At 42.9% G+C, this 19,962-nt stretch overlaps 1 protein-coding gene across 5 annotated transcripts in view; it reads right to left on the bottom strand.

Annotated features, from left to right (window-relative positions):
- CPPED1 (calcineurin like phosphoesterase domain containing 1) overlaps positions 1–19,962 on the bottom strand; it is a 114,080-nt gene that overhangs the window by 78,064 nt on the left and 16,054 nt on the right. For all 5 annotated transcript variants that reach the window (XM_019928685.3, XM_033839852.2, XM_033839854.2 and 2 more), the window contains exon 2: positions 11,850–12,068. In XM_019928685.3, the coding sequence (XP_019784244.1) occupies positions 11,850–12,068 (219 nt within the window). The remainder of the gene's footprint in view (positions 1–11,849; positions 12,069–19,962) is intronic.

Raw genomic sequence — 19,962 nt, 5'->3', positions numbered from 1 at the left:
ACAACTACTGAGCTTGCGCTCTAGAGCCCGCGAGCCACAACTACTGAGCCCACGTGCCACAACTACTGAAGCCCGCGCACCTAGAGCCCATGCTCCATAACAAGAGAAGCCACCGCAATGAGAAGTCGGTGCACCACAACGAAGAGTAGCCCCCGCTCGCTGCAGCTAGGGAAAGCCCACGCACAGCAACGAAAACCCGATGCAGCCAAAAATAAATAAATAAATAAAATATATTAGTTGACCATATATTAGGACAAAGGCCAAATTTCCACTTTCCTTAATATTAACATTTGGTTCAACAGTCTATTTCTAAGAATTCATCTCACAGAATAACAACAAAAAGTAAAAGTAGGTAAATGAAATGCAATCTATCCCTACAATTATTCAGACATAAAAGAGGAATGAAGTACTGACACCTGCTACAATACAGATGAACCCTGAAAACATCATGCTCAATGAAAGAAGCCAGTCACAAAGGATCCCATATTATATGATTCCACTTACACAAAATGTCTAGAACAGGCAAATCCATAAACACAAAACGTAGATTAGTGGTTGCCTAGGGCTGGGGATGAGGATGGGGTGGAGGGGTATGGAGAGGAGTGGTTAATAGTATGAAACAAGGCTTCTTTTTGGGTTGATGAAAATGTTCTAAAATTGATGGTGGTGTTGTCTGCACAATGCTGTGAATAAACAAAAAGCCACTGAATTACACATCTTAGATGGGTGAATTACATGATATGGGAATTAGATCTCAATAATGCTTTTATTAAAAACAAAAACAAAACCTAACTAGTGGAAGTAATTGTAGTTACTGGACGGTATTAAACGCCAGACAGTGTTCTGAGCACTTTAAGCTTTATGAGAAGCCTACCAAGTAGTATCATCTTTATCTGCATTTTACAGATAAGGAAACTCAGCTACTGAGAGAGAAGGTAAATTGCCCAAGGTTACCCAGTCAGTAAACAAGGGACCCAGGATGTGAATCTGAGCAAGCTGACTTCAGAGCCACATCCTTAACAGCTGCTTGTGCACACAGAGGTGCACTGGTCACCGCAGAACACAGGGTACAACATAAATGCCCCCCAGTCGGGGGCAGTTCAAACACAGGCTGGTATCTTGTCCACTGAAAAGAGTGACGCATGTCTATACCTCCTGCTATAGAAAGACAACAGAAATGACATAAACAGATGCTGTGTCTTTTTTTCTTCCATTTGTACTTTTTACAAAACACTCTACATGCAAGTGTACATAAGCTTGACAATTTTCTGCCATTTTTCATGAAAAATTAATAACCATGGGTTTCCTCTAAGAATTAGGTCAGTGGTGGCTGGAACGCTGACTTTTATCTTCCTGAATACCTTTTAGTACTGTTTGATTCAATCTGATTTTTTGAACGATGAGCAGGGCAGAGGCTACGTAATATTACTCCGGTTTCAAGGCAGCCTTCGCTAACCCACCGATCAGGGCTGCATCCTGCATCTGCTCACAGCGCCACGCACCACGCCTGGAATCACTCACTAAGGCTGCTGCTTTATTTCATTTATAGAGATTTTTGCTTCCCTCCTCTCTCCCTAACTGGAAGCTTCCTGAGGACAGGCACTGGGCTTGTTTCTTGCTAAGCAGTGCCAGGCACATAAGCAGACCCTCCACATTTATTTGCTATTATTGACCAGACAAACAAATGAGTAAATGAATTAGGGTCGAATTACCTAACTCCAACTGCCAATAGTCAAGGGCACGAGCAGCGATGATGGAACAGGTGGACATCTGGCTGGAAAACACTAGGGCTAGGGACACAGTGGCACAAGCAGCCTTGAGCGGAACTTAAGAAAATGATTTACTCCTTCAATTGAAAACATTTACTTTCATCTAGTCCCAGAGAATTTATGGAGCCATAATCCTTTCCATCTCAAATCCTTTCCATTATCTTTTCCTAATTAATTGAGGCATGTAACTTCATTTGATCTAAATCTTTGCAAGCATAAACGTTACTCACGTGGTGATTCGGCAGCACATAGCTAGCAGATCAAGTTTAATCTGGTTCTACTGGTTTTTAAATTATACATGATATTAAACAAGATTCATTTAACTTTGCATCTAACAGCTACAACTTATTACACTGGCTGCTCCCAGACATTTATAGCAAATCACTGTTGAATCTGTACAGTGAACCAACTTAGGATACAATTAATAAAATAAACTGACACTATAGGAGCTTTTGGTATGATATAAAATTTAATATTTTTTGGGAAAAAAAAAGATTAAGGAAAGTATATTATCCAAGTGAAACTTCTAAAGCTGCCACCTTACAGGTCAATACAAAATCTCTTCACAAGAATATTTATGGATTGTGACAGCAGTATTTCACCCAAATAATACATAAAGAAAGGAATAATACATTTTTTATACAACCCAAATAACATATATTGAAAAGAATCTACCATGGTTTTCCAATAAACTGTTTAGGAACTGAAGGGAGTGATACATAATTCCAGACATGCAGCTGAGTGTCTAAATTATGGAAGTTACAAAATAGGCATCCTCAGCAGTTTTGGCCTGAAATATGCTCCCTTTTCTAACCTCTCATTATTTTTTTCATTTCACATTCTGATCACTTGACCAATTAACTGGTAATTGAACTCCTTTGGGATCCTGCTTCTTTTTCCTATTTCATTTAGCTGTAGATAATAGGCCCATTAAGGAAGTGAAATGTCCCAATTCCAGAAAACAAGTATTCAGAGCAAAAACAACGAAAGGAAAGATGTAACTATTCCAATCAGCTAAGCACAAGCTAGAAAGACGTTGGTTTTGTCTACACTGTATTGGTTTGCCAGGGACTCTGCAAGCTTCTGTAGCATCCCTCTGCCGCCTCCAGGAAACCCCCCAGGATGTGGGGGAGGGTGGAAGTGAGCTCCCTAGCTGTTCTGCTCAGTGGCCTGCGCCACTCAGAGGGCTGGCCGGGGTCGCGGAGCAGACTGCCACAGTTTCTTTGCCTAATGGCCTCTACAATCATGGTCTGCTACAAAGCGAAGAAACGGGGATCCAACCTGAGAGAGGTTGTCAGTCCCTAGAACAGGGATGGAAATGCCAATATGACAGCTGTTAGGCTTAGACAATAATGAGCCAGGAAACAGAGGGCTCTAGGAGAAATTTCTTCAAGACGCTGAAACTGATAGAATGCCTAATAGTTTTAAATGTACTGACAGGAGGGACTTCTCTGGTGGCGCAGTGGTTAACAATCCGCCTACCAATGCAGGGGACAGGTGTTCGAGCCCTGGTCTGGGAAGATCCCACATGCCGCGGAGCAACTAAGCCTGTGCGCCACAACTACTGAGCCTGCGCTCTAGAGCCCATGAGCCACAACTACTGAGCCCATGTGCCTAGAGCCCGTGCTCCCCAACAATAGAAGCTACCGCAATGAGAAGCCCGCGCACCGCAACGAAGAGTAGCCCCGGCTCACCACTAGAGAAAGCCCGCGCGCAGCAACGAAGACCCAACGCAGCCAAAAATAAATAAATAAAGTAAATAAATTTACAAAAGACAATTGTTAACTAGCTCCTGTTACTCAGCTCATTTCTTTTCAGGGAATAATCAGAGGTCCACATTTTCCTAGCTACAATTAAGAAGCGTTTTAGCCTTTAATTCAAGGTAGAGTTTCTGCCATTGAGTTTATACTGTGGGCAATTATAATATCCATACATTGACTATGAAGAGAAAGCTCTGACTGGTCAAACAAGAGTATATCCGCATGTGCACATGGATAAGGGCTCTTAACCTGGAGTCCACGGGGATCTGTGAACCTAGATGGGGAAAAAGCCTACATTTTCACTGACCTATAACTGACATTTAGCATTTCCCTCTACTATGAAGTTAGGCAGAAAGCCACAGAGGTATTCACGCTCCTGTGATTCTGTCCACCAACAGAAATCACGAGGATTTTTCATATTCCATTACAGTTGTTGCAATACCTCACAACGTTGCTTAAGCTCAAGCACCACTTTGAAAATACAGTAGTTATTAGCCTTGCTGTTAGACTGTATTATATAACAATAGATCAACAAAGAGGCATGCATTTTACTCTATCAAATAAATTTTAAAATATTTTGATGACTATATTTCAATATAATTGGTTTCTGAGAAACCCCATGCATTTTATTTTATGCATTTAGAAACATTATTATGAGAGGTGGTCCAGAGGCTTCAGCAAGCTGCCACAGGGGTCTGGGCACAGAACAAGCTGAGATGCCCAGCAGCGGGCACAGGGCCTCTGCCATGAGGCCACGTGGCAGATGCTGGCGGGGGCAGGAGGGCGATCACCGCTCCCAGCAGTGCTGCTTCAGACCACACACATCAGAAACAGTGGCATGGACATATATACACTACCAAATGTAAAACAGATAGCTAGTGGGAAGCAGCCGCATAGCACAGGGAGATCAGCTCGGTGCTTTGTGACCACCTAGAGGGGTGGGATAGGGAGGGGGGGAGGGAGATGCAAGAGGGAGGAGATATGGGGATATATGTATACGTATAGCTGATTCACTTTGTTATAAAGCAGAAACTAACACACCATTGTAAAGCAATTATACTCCAATAAAGATGTTAAAAAAGTCACAAGAAAAATTTGTAACTATGTATTGTGACAGATGGTAACTAGACTTACTGTGATCCTTTCACAGTATATACAAATATTGAATCACTATGTTATACACCTGAAACTAATATAATGTTGTATGTCAACTGTATCTCAATAAAAAATCCTCTCTCCATGAACAACAAGAACAAAAAAGAAACAACTCTGCAAGTAACGCTCAGTTCCCTAATTAGTAATATCAGGTAAATTAGTTCAAACCACTTTCAATCAGCCCCAGCAGAAGGGAGGCATTGATTGTTCCTGATCGCCTGGATGCTTCAACAGCGCTTATAATGCATGTGAAGGAGCCCGGAAGCCCGGGGCTGGCTGATTGCTCCGGGTCACCACGGCTCAACATTCGGCCCGCACACAACCTGCTGGAAGAGCTGAAGACAGCAGCCCGGCCCAGTCCAGGGCCTGGTGATATTTCAACCAAGGCGGGTCACTTTCTTGCACCCACAGAACCCCCCTTTAATGTTTCTGTATGTTAAGCTGTGTGGTAAATTGTCTTTAAATCATGGCATTTCTTGGAGCCTGGAATATGCACTTAAAAATAACAATGCAAGGCTAATTATACAGCCAAGGAATTGAACAGGAGTTAACTGAGCTGCTTTTAAAAACAACAACAACAACAGGAACAAATCCTGTTAATAGGGACAAAAGGGTTTCCGTTCAGTGGAAACTTTCTGAGTACCTAGGGTGTGGTGGGCAGCGCAGGCAGAGATGCTGCTGCACAGCAGAGATGGTACAGAAGGAAAGTGCAGCCAGTCCCTGAGAGGGGTCCTCCTGGGAACTGCAGAGCGAACCGCCTGGTGTTCACTCCCTCCAAGTGCTAGAGCAGGTCCCGAACCAGCCAACCCATTTTGACTTCAAGCCTAAAGAAAAGCTGACCTGAGTACACAAGAAGAACCTCTGCTAGTGGTACTGTTTAGATTATCACTCCTAGTGATGGTGAGGAGAGAGGACTAATCAATTAGGAGATTCCAACCCACGGAACTCACCGCAGTTATTAAAAGCCTGACATAAACCTCTGTGTATCAACGTAAAAGCGTTTTCCAGATGGATGCAAGGGGGAAAAGCGAGGCACAGAACAGTGTGCGCAGAATGATGACACTTATGTAAGACCAGGTTGCTCACCAACACACATACTTTTAACTATGGTGACCCCAAGGGATGGACCTGGTTGGGGGTTACGGTTTATTCTAGATACAGATTTTAAATCTTCACAAAGAGAAGGTATTCACATATTACTCGTATAATTTAAAAAGCTAATAAAATAACAAAACAGATCCATAGCTACACGAGTTTGAATCCTACAAAAGATAAGAATGACAAAAAATAATACTTTCATGTTTCCATGCATCCCTATTCCTTATTTCTAGGTCAAGCACAGGTTTTGATCTCTTCTATTCACTTATGTAGCACAGGCATCTGGAACAGTGCCTGGCTCAGAGTAAGCACTCAACAGAGATTTGTTAAATAAATGAATTGATTACTCATCTAATCCAGAAATTTGTACTGGGGGCCTACCATATGCCAGCTACTTGCTAAGGACCCCGGGAAACATAACAGTGATTCACTTGACCTGCATTCATTCACACCGTTCACATACCCACAGTGCTGGACGCTTGATGTAAACACACACCAACACAGATACACACACTCGCTGCCCTTTAGGAACTTAGAATTCAGCTTGGGGGAGGGTGAATCATAGAGGCTGGAGGGCAGACATAAGGCCTTTTCCTGGCCACAGCCTTAATCCTGGCTTTGGTTTTCAAAAGTGTGCCTCTGAGGCTTTGCTTATCATAGTCTGTCTTGTACCAGAATTACGTTCACATGTTTGTGCCTGCCCAGCTGGGGAAAAATAAACACCAACCTTCCTGGATTGTGTGAACACAGAAGGACAAATGGCTTATTCTCTGCCTGAAGCCCAGCGTACCAAAGCATTCCATCTTGCTTTATTTCCCAATTCTACCCATTCATCATAGAATTAGAAATCTAAGTGGGGAAGAGCCTGATGGCCATTTAGCCAGGGCTACTCTTATCTGGACCTTGGCCTAGCCCTTCACATCTAATTTAAGGTGAGGGGCTACCAAACTAGATGAAATAGAACCTTTCAGCTCTCGCTTGGGTCTTGCAGGAAAACCACAATTCAGCAGTTCTGCTTTACATTCCCAGAGCGTCTCCCATCCTAAACACCATGCCACTAATCCCCTTAATCTCCAGCCTTTTGCGGCCATATCTGCAGAAGCCCAGTCCTTCTCTACCCTGAAGTGAAGATTCTTCCACCTAAGTGGATTGATTAGTCTGCACTTATCTGTAGCAAACATCACCTTTGTGTACATACCCTCTCTTGCAATTTGTCAGAATGATTTCTGAACGCAACTCCATTTTCATATTCAGTCACTTTGGTCCCAACAGGAATGGTCCCCAAAATTCAAATATAAGATGCCTGGGAACATTTTTAACTTTGAAACTAAAATGTGGCCACGGTGCAATGGGTGTACACAAGTGAACTTGGGGGTGTGACATTAAATGGGAAGGAAGGAAGAGCCTTCTGCTTCTGGTGATGAAAGGTTTCTTCATCTATAAATTCCAAATGATCAACACGGCAGATTCATGTGTTCTTATCCAAAATGCTTTGGGCCAGATCTGGTTTGAAATCTGGAGTTTTTCAAACTTAAAAATAGCAATACCAGGCAGAGGGCACATATTAAATAATGCCTCCAGCTGGGTCTCAGGCACCACCCCATCATGGAACACGGTAATATTTCACTAGCAAAATATATGAATGTTCTAAGTAGGATAAATAGAGACTATAAATAGCTTCATGTCAGTTCAGGTCAGTTTTGTTGCCAACTGAGTTAGTTCCAAACTTAAGCAAAAAACGTTTAGGTGTTCAGAGCTTTGTGAACTTTGGAATGGCAGATAAGGGACCATGCACACAGACAGGACCCAAAGAACCAGCGCTAGCCCTCCTGACCTTTCTGCATAAAGATACTTTTAAAGCATATAGGTGTGGCTGCTTTCCTGAATATTTCTGTCAGGTTCTGTTTGGGAAGCCCTGCATAGCAGAGGTCATTTGGCTTTAGTTATTCAAACTGTTGTTTAGAAAGCAAAATAAAAACCTACAAACTTAAAGCATTTCCCTTTGAAGCTGAGCACCATTATCTTTAAGAGCTAAAGTGAATTTTCACAAACCACTTGCACACACACAAAATGGTACGTAGTACACAGAGAAGCCAAACACCCAGGCACTGTGCGTATCAGTCTATTAAGTGCTTCTCAGACTTAATTGTCCATAAGATTCATCTGCGGATCTTGTTGAGCTGCTGATTATGTCTCATTAGGTCTGGGTGGGGCAGAAATCCTACATTTCAAACAAGCTCCTGGATACAGCTCTGAGGACCAGCCTTTGAGTAGCAAGGCTGCAGCAGAAGTGCATTAAGTTTGGAAACAGACGAACCTGAGTAAGATCCTGACTCCACCACTTACAAGCTAAGTGACCCTGGGAGAATGGAAATAACAATGACACTTTTTCAAGCCCATAATGAGTGAGTTAGCAGCACAGTTCCTGGCACATAACAGACCCCGAATTCATCCTTTGCCAATCTGTGGTTGGCTGAATAATGGTCCCCCAAAGATGTCCACATACCAGTCCCCCAAATCTATGAATATGTTACCTTACAAGGCAAAAGGGAATTTGCAGATGTGATAAAGTTAAGGATTTTGAGATGAAGAGATTATCCTGGGCTATCTGAACAGGCCAACATGATCACAAGGGTGTTGATAAGAGGGAAGCAGGAGGATAAGAGTAAGAGAATATGAGAGGGTGAATCAAAGATCAGTGAGGCGAGAAGATGCTATGTTGCTGGCTTTGAAGACAGAGGAAGGGGCCTTGACCCAGGACATGTGCACAGCCTCTAGAAGCTGGAACCTCCCAGAAAGGATGCAGCCCTGCACACCCATTTTATACTCTGTCCTCCAGAACTATAAGAGAATAAATGTGTTGTTTTAGACCACTAAGTCTATAGTAATAGTTTACAGCAGCCATAGGAAACTAATACACCACCTATTGAAATAATGCTAACGCAGGCTTACCTCACTTTATGTAACAGAGGACTTCCTGGGGCTGAATCAACTGAAACATCATGTAACAGCTGCTCCAGTGGAGGTCAGTAAACAAAGAACTCTTCAAGGAGACTCTGTATCAAGGGAAGAATTCCTCCCGCTTTATCTGTTTTGTTTGGTTATAGCCCTTGCTACCAAACAGGGACAGACACACCAACCCATTCCAAAGGCTAAAGGGACTCTCCTGCTCTCTAACTGTATCATCACATTCCAGCCTCTCATGTAATTGTCGAAACCTAATAAGGCTCCTGGGGACAGCATCAGTGGGTCGATGCCTCAACATCAGGAGGACTGAAGAAAGTCATCCTGGGCTCAAGAGTGAAGGATTGAAAATCAATGGTCTCAGTATTTGTACAAGTCTTCATTTGCTACTTATAATGTGGTTTATCCCACAGAGACGCTTTATAAAATAAGAAAATACCAAGATAACTCAAAAGACGCCTGCAGAATGAAAACTGCATATGTTTCAAAACTAAATGGGCCTTGTCCTGCATTTCTCAGGCTTTTTCCTGCAGGCCTTGGCACCAACAGCACCCCTTAACCATCCTGGGTTTTACACTTCCCTTACCAGACTCTAAGCTCCGTGGAAGGGCTGGTCTCTCATTTCTAACTATCGTATCCACAGCATCTGTAACTGACACTTAGTTTGCACACAATAAATGTTTGTAGATGAACGAATATTATGATGGACACTTATAATAGAAAAGCATATTCGGACTTCCATTAACAAAAGCATTACTTGTAAAGTTCTTTTTCTCCAATTTGAACTTAAAACTACTTGGCCCAAGATATTATTTATGGTGGAATTAAAAGTATGCTCTCCGATTTTATCTGCCTATTAATATATGCATTTGATAATTAACAATGTGCTAAGCAGTCAAAGCAAATAATTACTTTTCTAATGTCTGCCCCTGCATATGAGCTAAATGAGGGGGAAGCCACTAATTGCATATTTAAAAAATGCAATTAAATGCAAAAAAATGGTAACTAGATTCAAAATGTTTTGTTTAAACCTCAGACCACAATATTCAAAACAGTTACAATCCTTTCACTGGGTCAGTTACAATCCCACAAAACAGTCCAAATCTTCAGAATTCTGTTCAGGTCACAATGAATATAAAACAAGTTCTCAAAAGTTTGCTAGTTCACATTTTCGAGGTCTTCTGACCAACTGGTAGGGTTGATCACAAAAACTCTATCTTTTAATTTACTTATGTTCAGTACACTTTATTTAAGAAGCAGTGTAATCACACGGAATGCTTTAATTTTAAACCTTATTTTGAAATATGACTGAATACATTAACATAATTCAGAACAAGTCAGTAAACATCTACAAGAACATGTTATGTAATTCTAGTGAGTCTCATAATATTCTATTTTCAAAGGAAAAAAAAAAAAAACACTGGACAGAAAAGCAGTAAATTTGGAATCTGAGGGTTCTCCCTGCTGGCCATACTCCCTAGACTTCAAGGAGAGCCATTCTGAGCAGCCCCTTCTCCATCCTCACACGTTCACTCTGGGATTGTTCTAGATAGGTAGGTTACCAGACAAGTGAGTCCTGGAGGGGAGGAATTAATGTACCCAGGCTTCCTGCAGAGTGCCTTGTCTTCTAAAGACATTAGAAATCATAGCAGGACTCAAGAGTCTTGGTTTACAAGGTAACGTTAGCCAAAAACAAACACCCATAGCAACTAGAGTGTTTTCTGCAATGGTCTTTGGGTCATCTCTGTCCACTAAGCAGAGACCAAGACACAGACAAGAGTGGTCTTGGGTGCCTGCTCTGCCTCCCAGATGGGCAGGGGCGGTTTCCACTTTCTTATACTTGCTCGCTGGGCTTTATCTTTGCCTGGGAGAGAAGGATATCAAAGGAAAGGGGAATAAATAAAGGAAGCGAGTTCTAAAAAGGACCTGTTATGTTCCCGTTCCTATATCTCACTTTTCTTCAGGGGAACCATCCTGTTCTTCTGACCACTTGGCTGCAGGGGGGCTGACCCCACACCCCGGCTTCATGGGGCTATGTGAGCTGGATGGGTGCTGGTCTGTAACTCTGATTGGACCACTAAGAATAAGGCACTTTCAGGGGCTTCCCTGGTGGTGCAGTGGTTAAGAATCCGCCTGCCAATGCAGGAGACACGGGTTCGAGCCCTGGTCCGGGAAGATCCCACATGCCGCAGAGCAACTAAGCCCGTGGGCCACAGCTACTGAGCCTGCACTCTAGAGCCCGCCAGCCACTACTACTGAGCCCGTGTGCCACAACTACTGAAGCCCGCGTGCCTGGAGCCCATGCTCCGCAACAAGAGAAGCCACAATGAAAAGCCTGCACACTGCAATGAAGAGTAGCCCCCACTCGCCACAACTAGAGAAAGCCCGTGCACAGCAACAAAGACCCAGTGCAGCCAAAAATAAATTAATTATTTTTTAAAAAAAGAATAAGGCACTTTCTTTCTGTTGTGGTTTCAGTAAGAAGGACATAAACCTAAAGCTCCCTGGAGCCACTACCTGGAAAGAGCCTGCATGAGAATAAATTCAACCCAGAGGAAAGCAAGGCTGAGCGAGGAAGAGACCAAGCCCTGACAGCAACCTCTGAGCCCCTGGATCCGGCCATACCCGAAGCCCAAATCTGCCCTTGGACTTTACAGTCCCATAGGGTAACACAAACTTTAAAAAAAAATTAATCTAGTTCAAGTTAGATTGTCATCTGAAACTGAAAAAGCACTAACAAATACAGGAGAAATAAAAGCACAAGAAGAAGGGAAACGGAAGGAGAAGATCACGTTTATGGATATGGGATCTGAAAGTAGTTCAAGTTTGCCCCCTGGAAATGAAGAAAGGTGACACATAGGAAACTGTTCCATTTTTCATAGTAAGCTCAGACCATAAGAACTGTAGCTCTGCCTAATTACTGTGATTAATCTTGCCAAATTCTAAAAATAAAATGAGCGTGTATTTTCTGATGTTTGATGATACTGCAACCGTCGTGAAGAGAAAGAATGAGCCGTTACTGAATAGAGTCGTCTTTTAAGACAAATGATTTTCTTCTGGCTGTGGGGAGAAGACAAGGTCACAATGACGACCCCAGTCTTACCGGGCATGGCATGGACGAGGTCCCCGCACAGAACAAAGAACTTGGGCTTGGGGCTCAGCTTGTTGATGGCCTGGACGGCCTGCTCAGTCAGACGGATCTCCTGCTTCCACTCGTCGCCGCCGCTGTCACAGTCCCCAGTGGACCAGGCCTTCATCAGTCCGAACTGTGGGTCTGCACCTTGGATGAAGTAGAACGGGCCTTTCCATTCCCTTTCCTTTTCTTTAATTAAAAAAAAAAAAAAAAAAAAATGAATGAAAGGAAGGAAGGGAGGGAGGAAGGAAGAAATATTATAAAATCTGTCAGGGAAAGCACCCAGGTTACCCTGCGAGTGGATACAATATTTTTCTTAAATTAAGTAGGTCATTTTAATAAGCTGCTGTTCAAACACACCATTTTCCTGTCATCAGCCAGAGGATTTTGATTTATACTAATTATGCCTGGACCTGGTGATTCCCAAACGCCAGGGAAAAACCACATGGGCCGTTAACAGCTATGCAACCAAGCTGTCTGTTTAAAAGCCAGATGGCCAAAATGGAGCACAGAGGCACCACGGCACGCTATATAGAGGCTATTAATGTTCAATAGTTTTTTAATTAGAATTAAAAATACCCCAAATTGAAAGCTGTCAGAAGTTGTTATGTTTAAACGACGAGGTGAAGCGCTTTCAAATCGTTTACGCCAGGCTTAATGGCACAATCTGCACTGTTTCTGGGGATGTGACAGAAAAACTTGGAGCTCAGAAGCTCCGGCTATCTGGTGGGAAAGGCGGGGCCAGAAATGAAATCTTAATATGGAAAAAAAAAAATGATGCTAACATTTCCAAGGCAGCATGATGTGGGCACAGGTGAGGTGTGAGGCTGCAGGGGAGGGCTGGGGGGACGAGACTCTTTCATTCTTTATGTCCTTGGAAAGCACTTAGGTCACCTGAAGGTAAACTAGCAGGCTGCTTTTCCTATTGGTTCTGCCAAAGCTTCAAGGGCCACGGGTCTCCACCCTGATCTGCCCAAAACACTGCCACCAGTGTCTGCATTTACAGAGCTGCAATGCCCATCAGTGGGTGCGTGGGTTTCAAACTTTTCTTTGGCCACAGAATCTTTTCTTCAGACAAAACCACAAGGGGCTGACCAGTGTTGAAAACACGTAGCCTCCTCTGCCTGAGTGGGCTCTGGGGACAGAGCAGTCTGAACACACCCACTCATCAGCCCAGATTTTATCCTCAGCCCAGAGAGGTGACGTGACTTGCCTCATGGACACCAGCCATCAGCTGCAGGGACAAAACTAACTACCCCACAACCTTGAGACTGTTTTCTTCTCTTTAACAAATGAACGTATTTTGCAGGTGAGCTGAATAAATGGCATTTCCTTTGGAAGTCATGAAGATACTAGAATTTCCCAAAAGCTCCTTGAAGTCATTTCACATCTTTGTGTTCACTTCACTCATTTATTCAGTATTTACCGAAAGCCTACTGTTTGCCGGGCCCCGTGCGAGGTGCTGATGACACACAAGTGGACCAAGACAGGTGAGGTCTTGGCTCTCGGGGGCTTAGTTCTCACAGAGGGAGAGAGAGCAAACAAGGAAATTCGCAGAGAACAGAGCCGAGGGTGCTAAGGGCTCTGCGAGGATTACGGCGAAAGCAATGGTTAATTTAAATTGGATGCACAGGGAAGGCCTCTCTGAGGTGGGGTCATTTAAGCTGAGATCTAGATGTAGCACATAAGCTTTTAAAATTCCACGACCACCCTCCCACCCACCATGCCTAGCTTACTATCATCTCAGAATGGATCTCAGGCTTTAGGCCTCCTTTCCTTAATTCCTCTTCCAGAACTTAAGAAGACAAGCATGTAAACAAACAAAATTACCCATCCGTACTTTCCAGAATAAATTATGTATGTGTGTTAACCTGCCAGTTCTTGAACTACAGCTTAAAATGCTAGCTGTTCCGTCAAATCACAACCTACCTAAACTCACCCTGAACAAGGACTGCAATGAAACCCTGTTGTGTGCATCTCAGTGCCAAGGACAGCGATCCAGCACTGCAACGGATCTGACTCACACTCATTGAGCCCTTACTACATGTGGCAGAAAGACTCCAAAACGCCCCCGCAAGACCCCTGAGTCCTGATACTCACATCCTGTGTGATCCCCTCCCCTCGAGTGTGGGCTGGACTGCTTCTAATAAGCAGAATACAGTTATGGGATGTGCCTTCAGAGACTGGCTAGACCAAGATATGGAAACAACCTAAATGTTCCTCAGTGGATGAAGGGATAAAGAAAAGGTGGTATATACATACAACAGATTTAAAAAAAGGAAATCCTGCCATTTGGGACGAAATGGATGAACCTGGGGACACTAAGCTGCCTGCAATAAGCCAGTCGCAGACAGACAAATACTGCCTGATCCTCAGCTTGTATGCAGAATCCAAACAGTCAAACTCATAGAAGCAGACAGTAGAACGATGGTTTCCAGGGGCTGGGGGGTAGGTAGGGGAAATGGGGAGGGGAGGATCAAAGTTTCAATTATGCAAGATAAGCGCTGGAGATCTACTATACAGGATGGTGCCTATAGCTAACAATACTGTATTGGACACTTAAAATTTGCTAAGAAGGTAGATCTTAAGTGTTCCTATCACACACACACACACACACACACACAACAACAATAAAGGGGGCGGGAAGAAACTTTAGGAGGAGATGGATGTTTATGATAGATGTTGATGGTAGTGATGGTTTCACAGGTCTGTACTTATCCCCAAACTCACTGAGTTGTACACATTATATATGTACAGCATTTCATGTCATCATATCTCAATACAGTGGTTTTGAAAAAAGAGAGAGAGAAGGCTAAAAAAAATACCCTGACTTTCACCTTGCTCACTCTCCCTCACTCTCTCTCGGAGCCCTTCTCCTGGAGGGAACAGGCTGTCATGATGAGTAGCCTCCTGGAAAGGCCAACACGGCAAGGAACTGAGGGAGGGCTCTGGCCAACAGCCTGTGAAGAACAGAGCCCCCCGCCCCCCCATGCAACAACCTGAAAGAAACCAAATTCTGCCAACAAGCATGGGAGTAAACTTGGAAGAGGATTCGCCCTAGGTGAGCTTTTGGATGAGACCACACCCCAGGTGACACCTTGACGGAACCCTCATGAGGCCCTGCAGCAGAAGGACCCAGCTAGGCTGCACCCAGATGCCTGATGGAACTGGGAGATAGATAATGCACATTAGTTTTCTCAAGCTGCCAAGTTTCTGGGTCATTTGTTACACAGATCCGACTTAAAGATAAAGGGCCAGGAAGGAGTCAGCAAAACTTCTTCAAGAGCTCAAGGTTGGTGTCATGAAAAAAACTGAGATTCTGATTTGAGTTTTAAAGTTAATTGTTGGCACTGTTCATTTATTTTACTTTAATAATAACCATTTTGCACTGATGAATGCTTTTAGCTATGTTTCTGAGGCAGTTTGCAAAGCTGTTTAAACTGGCTAAATTAATCAGGGAGATGACTGTCACCCCAAAGTTGGGGCATAAATCAATCTGCTACAACAACCAGAATTTAGAAGGTTTTCTACAGTGAACCTTTTAACAGTTATAGTTGCCTATCACAAATAGTCATAGTCTCGAAAAGTTGTCCTTGGAGGTATTATAAATCTTTCATTTTTACTGGTTTACTAAGTAAAATCTCAGAAAGAATCTCCATTTTATGATGACAAGGTACAAAATAAACAGATTTGACCTAAAATGAATGACAGCTCCATGTCACTGTTCCATCTACCTTATCTATCTAATAAAGGCAACCTGATGACTCAGGGTTCTGCGTTCTCAAAAGCACCTGGAGCCTCTTAAAGTTCCTGCTACAGAAGTCTGTGGTGTTTGGCCTCATCTTAATTTTAATCAAGGCTGAATTTAAGATATTTGAGGCTGGTAAGACTTAGTACTAGATGGAGGGATCTTTTGTAAACTTATACCTCCCCCACCCCTCAGAAGGGCAGACTTTTATATTAGGAAAGCGAATTCTTAAAAACATTTGCATTAAATTATTTCACCGAAGTCCAGAATTACCCCAAGGACAGGGCATAGGCATTAGCTGACTGACACCTACAAGGGCCTGAGAATGCTCACGATGATGCCTCCCTTCCGGGGCAGAGCAAACGTCTGGCCCCAGCTTCTCTCTTTAGACTCCGGAAAGCACTGTGCTGGCAGCTCTAACTGTGGAAGTCTAGATGTGGTAAGGACCATCCCTAAAGCAACCTGATACACAATCAGGGCATTTAAAAACCACTTAAGGGTCTGGTGGCTTATTGCTTGTTGTTTTGTTTTGTTTTTAATTTTCCTAGTCAAAGAGCCTAAAGGTGAGACAGCCTGGTAAGTGACTGACAACCCATTTGGAGCAGAAGTACCTGGAAATGGAGGCTGAGGGAGAAGGTGAGGATGACGAGAGAGCAGCATTATGCAGGCCGTACTTGGGCACAGGGGGTTGGGCTGGGCCTCCACCTCCGTCCTCAAGGTGTGGCAACGGACCAGCAACATCACCATCACCTGCGAGCTTAGGAAGCCCGCCCCAGACCTACTGAGTCAGAAGCTGCACTTTAACAAATTCCCAGGTGACTTTATGCAAATCCAAGTGTGAGAAGTACTGGCATGCAACTAATCAAGGACCTGTTTAAATGTGTTTTATATCAAACAGATGTAAAGTGATTGTTTCCCTAAATTGAAACAACGTCTGGGAGGGGTTTTGCTGTTGTTAGTGGCTGTGTTTTTTGTTTCATTTTGTTTTGCATATTTTCCTATTCATTCTGACGTCCTGCCTATGTCCAGCTCAGGTATTTGGTCCTAAACATTTCTTGGTCTTATCCATTACTGTCTAATCAACTCCCTTTAAATCACCTTTCAAAATCAATTCAGTTTTCTTGGTAAGAATTCCAAGATTCCAGGTAAGAACTTATTCAGGGAATTCATTACTAATTAGTGAGTTCTAACACTTTAGATTTTCACATGACATCATGACATACAGTGAAAGCACCTGCTAGCAGCTGTGTGTGTGCAGCATACACAAATGTGTGTTTTCAAAAGCACAACAGAGAGGTAATTTTCCTTTGTCCAAATTTGATACAAGAATGCAGTCAGGGACTCTAATTGACAACTATGATAAGACCAAGGTCAAATTTTTGAGATAAACTAAGTATTTTGAATGAATGGATTAAAGAATAAAGTGAGTTGCTTAAATTAAGATCTCATTTCTGACCCTGATGGTGCTAAAACCAGATTGTAATCTTTTGAAACATTTGACACAAAGCTCTGGATAATGCCTATATGGCTCTTAGTGTTAAGACACAATAATGCATACATTCATTTAACTAAAACACTTCAATCTGCTATGAATAAGAATGTCTACAGTGAATGTAATTTTTTCAATGTTAATTTTTTAAACAAATTCAAAGAGACGGTGTAATAGCCATCTACTGCTATGTGACAAATCACCACGAATGCAGCACCTTGAAACAAGACACATGATTTATCTCACAGTTTCTGTTGGTCAGGAATCTGGGCACAGCTAAGCTGGACCTTCTGCTCAACATCTCTCAAAAGCTGCAATCAAAGTGTTGGCTGGGGCTGGAGTCTCATCTGAAGACTCAGGTCAGGCAGGATGTGCTTCCCCGCTCACTTAGGTGGCTGTGGACTGAGGGACTGAGGGCACCTGTTCCTTCCTGGCTGTCAACCAGAGGCCACCTGTTCCTTCACACATGGGCCTCTCCAACGTGGCAGCTCATAACGTGGAAACTTGTTCATCAGAGGCAGCAAGAAAGAGGGTTTGCTAGGAAACGGAAGTTACAATCTCATGTAACATGATAATAGAAGTGACTGCCCATCACTTTTACCAGGTTCAATTCATTATGACCAAGTCGCTAGGCCAGCCCACGCTCAAAAGCAGGGGCTCATGCAGGGAGGCAGGTCCTGTCTGCCACAGATGATAATATTAACTAACATAATTAACTAATCTCAGGTAACCACAAGTTTAACGTGACCCTCCTGTACTGAGCTGAGTGAGCTCATTTGTTGCAGCCCATCCTATGAAGGCTGAAGGCTCACCTTATACAAGCCCACCTTTTCCCCCTAAAGAACTGGAAATTGTGCCGGAGGGATTCTCAGGGTTACTTTAACCAACACTCTCATTTAACCAAGGAGGGAATACTGAGGCCTGGCTAGGGATCTCAGGCATGGCTCAAGTTCAAGGTTACAGTTTATGAGCAGCAGCCTCTATTGTTCAGCATCTCAGTGCTGCCGGGCTGGCCTGGAGAGGAGAGAGCCATGAAGAAGACGGAATGTTCCCTAGGCTGCCTGCAAGTTGCCCACCTCCATAAAGACATTTTTTGTCTCCAAAAAGTTTCCTTTAAATGGCACATCTTGATGAGTGCGGAGACAGCACACAAAGATAATGCTGACAAGGTGCTCACAGACCCTGCCAACAGCAAAGGGCCCAGGACATCTATTTTCTGTGGGATGCTAACTGGTGATCTCCTCAAGACATTACAAACTTCAGGTCTCTCGATGCGATCTGATTAGCAGGTGTATTCTGTTTGGCACACGCCGTGTTTATAAAATTTTGAATTTGTTGCCAACAATTTAAATGCATGAGTTTCATATATACAACTGGCTTTCTGGATTCTCATGGAAAATCTGGCCACACCAGGCCCAAATGGAGTGTGCCAACGATTGGCTGGGACTGAGCAGTAACTGCCCCTTTACTGGCATGAATGCTCTGGAATTCACTGCGGTCCACACCTGGCCCCATTCACCACCTGGCCCCTGAAGACATCTGGGATGAGAAGCCCTTATCCACGGTAACCCTTCCATTTTGCTTAGAGGTACAGAAGAGGAGACTCACAAGGTCAAGGGTAAATAACTTGATCAAGACTAACAAGGCGTGAGGGGCAGAACCAGGCCAATTACACCACAGAGCCCTGACTTCAGGGCAGGTGATCACACAAGTGAGATTAAAGAGAAGACTCATCGGCTAGGAGTGCCAAGGTCTGCTCAAATGACAAGCTGGAAGAAAACAAGCCCCAAGCTACCAAAATAAATTGTCATAATTTAGTATGTTACCATAGCCTGAATCAAAATTTAAGATTAATTGAAAAATACTTTTTAAAGAAAAAATGGGCCTTAGAAGGAAATCTGACTCATCCGTCATATACAGAGTAACAAGATTTGGCCACTTCCAATTTTCAGCTAATGGATAGAGACTGTCATAGAAACAATCTTTCAAAATCGAGGGATAAAAAGGACACTGGATTTGGTATTAAATCATTATCAGGAAAGGCCTGTGAGTCTCCTTTAAGCATTACTGAGTACAAAGCAACTGTACACAGAAAAGAATCTTAAAAACCTTTTAAAATTCACATGATTCTTTACCATTAAGCCTTCCTATGAGATTCTGTTTATGTGCCAATATCTTGCCTGAAAAACAGACATTCAAATTGCAATTGTTCTTTACAGTTTGCACCTTTAATATCACGAACTAAATGTTTTCTTGAATTTGTCTCTGACGATATATTTCCTCTCACTCATTTTTAGTATACCTTTTGGGCACATTTTTCAATTGTTAATGAAAGTTGACTTTTTAATATACACCAAGAATTAGAAATCGCATTGATCCTTTCATTCTTACCAGTTAATCAATAACTAACTATAATGAACGCACCCCCCCACAAAAGCGAATGAATCACTACTTCCATCGCCCAACTAGGAAAAGGCCTACGGGAGTCAGCCATGTCACTAATCAACACCTAATACTCTAATAATTTATATTTTCATGATGTGCTAAGCCTGCCACCTTATAGGCAACCCCAAATAATTCAAGGTGGAATACAATGACAAACAGCTTTCTTCATTTACTTTTTATAAATAAGAGTCTCATTTTCTAAATCTAGTTTGACTTTCGGAAGACAGAATTAAAATCACAAGATAGTGGTTAAGAAGTGTGAGAGCTACAACACGTCACTGCATTGTAAGAATGTTTAAGAATTCAATGTTCTGACTCCTGTTAACGAATCTGACTCAAAATAATATATAAATTGGGACTATAGAGGCCACGTTTCTCCACTGGACTGTAAAGTTAGAGAA

This window comes from Tursiops truncatus, chromosome 15 (assembly GCF_011762595.2).
Source record: "Tursiops truncatus isolate mTurTru1 chromosome 15, mTurTru1.mat.Y, whole genome shotgun sequence".
In the NCBI taxonomy this organism is placed as follows: Eukaryota; Metazoa; Chordata; class Mammalia; order Artiodactyla; family Delphinidae; genus Tursiops; species Tursiops truncatus.
The sequence above is the reverse complement of the archived record's forward strand: the minus strand, read 5'-3'. Positions and strand labels throughout refer to the sequence as shown.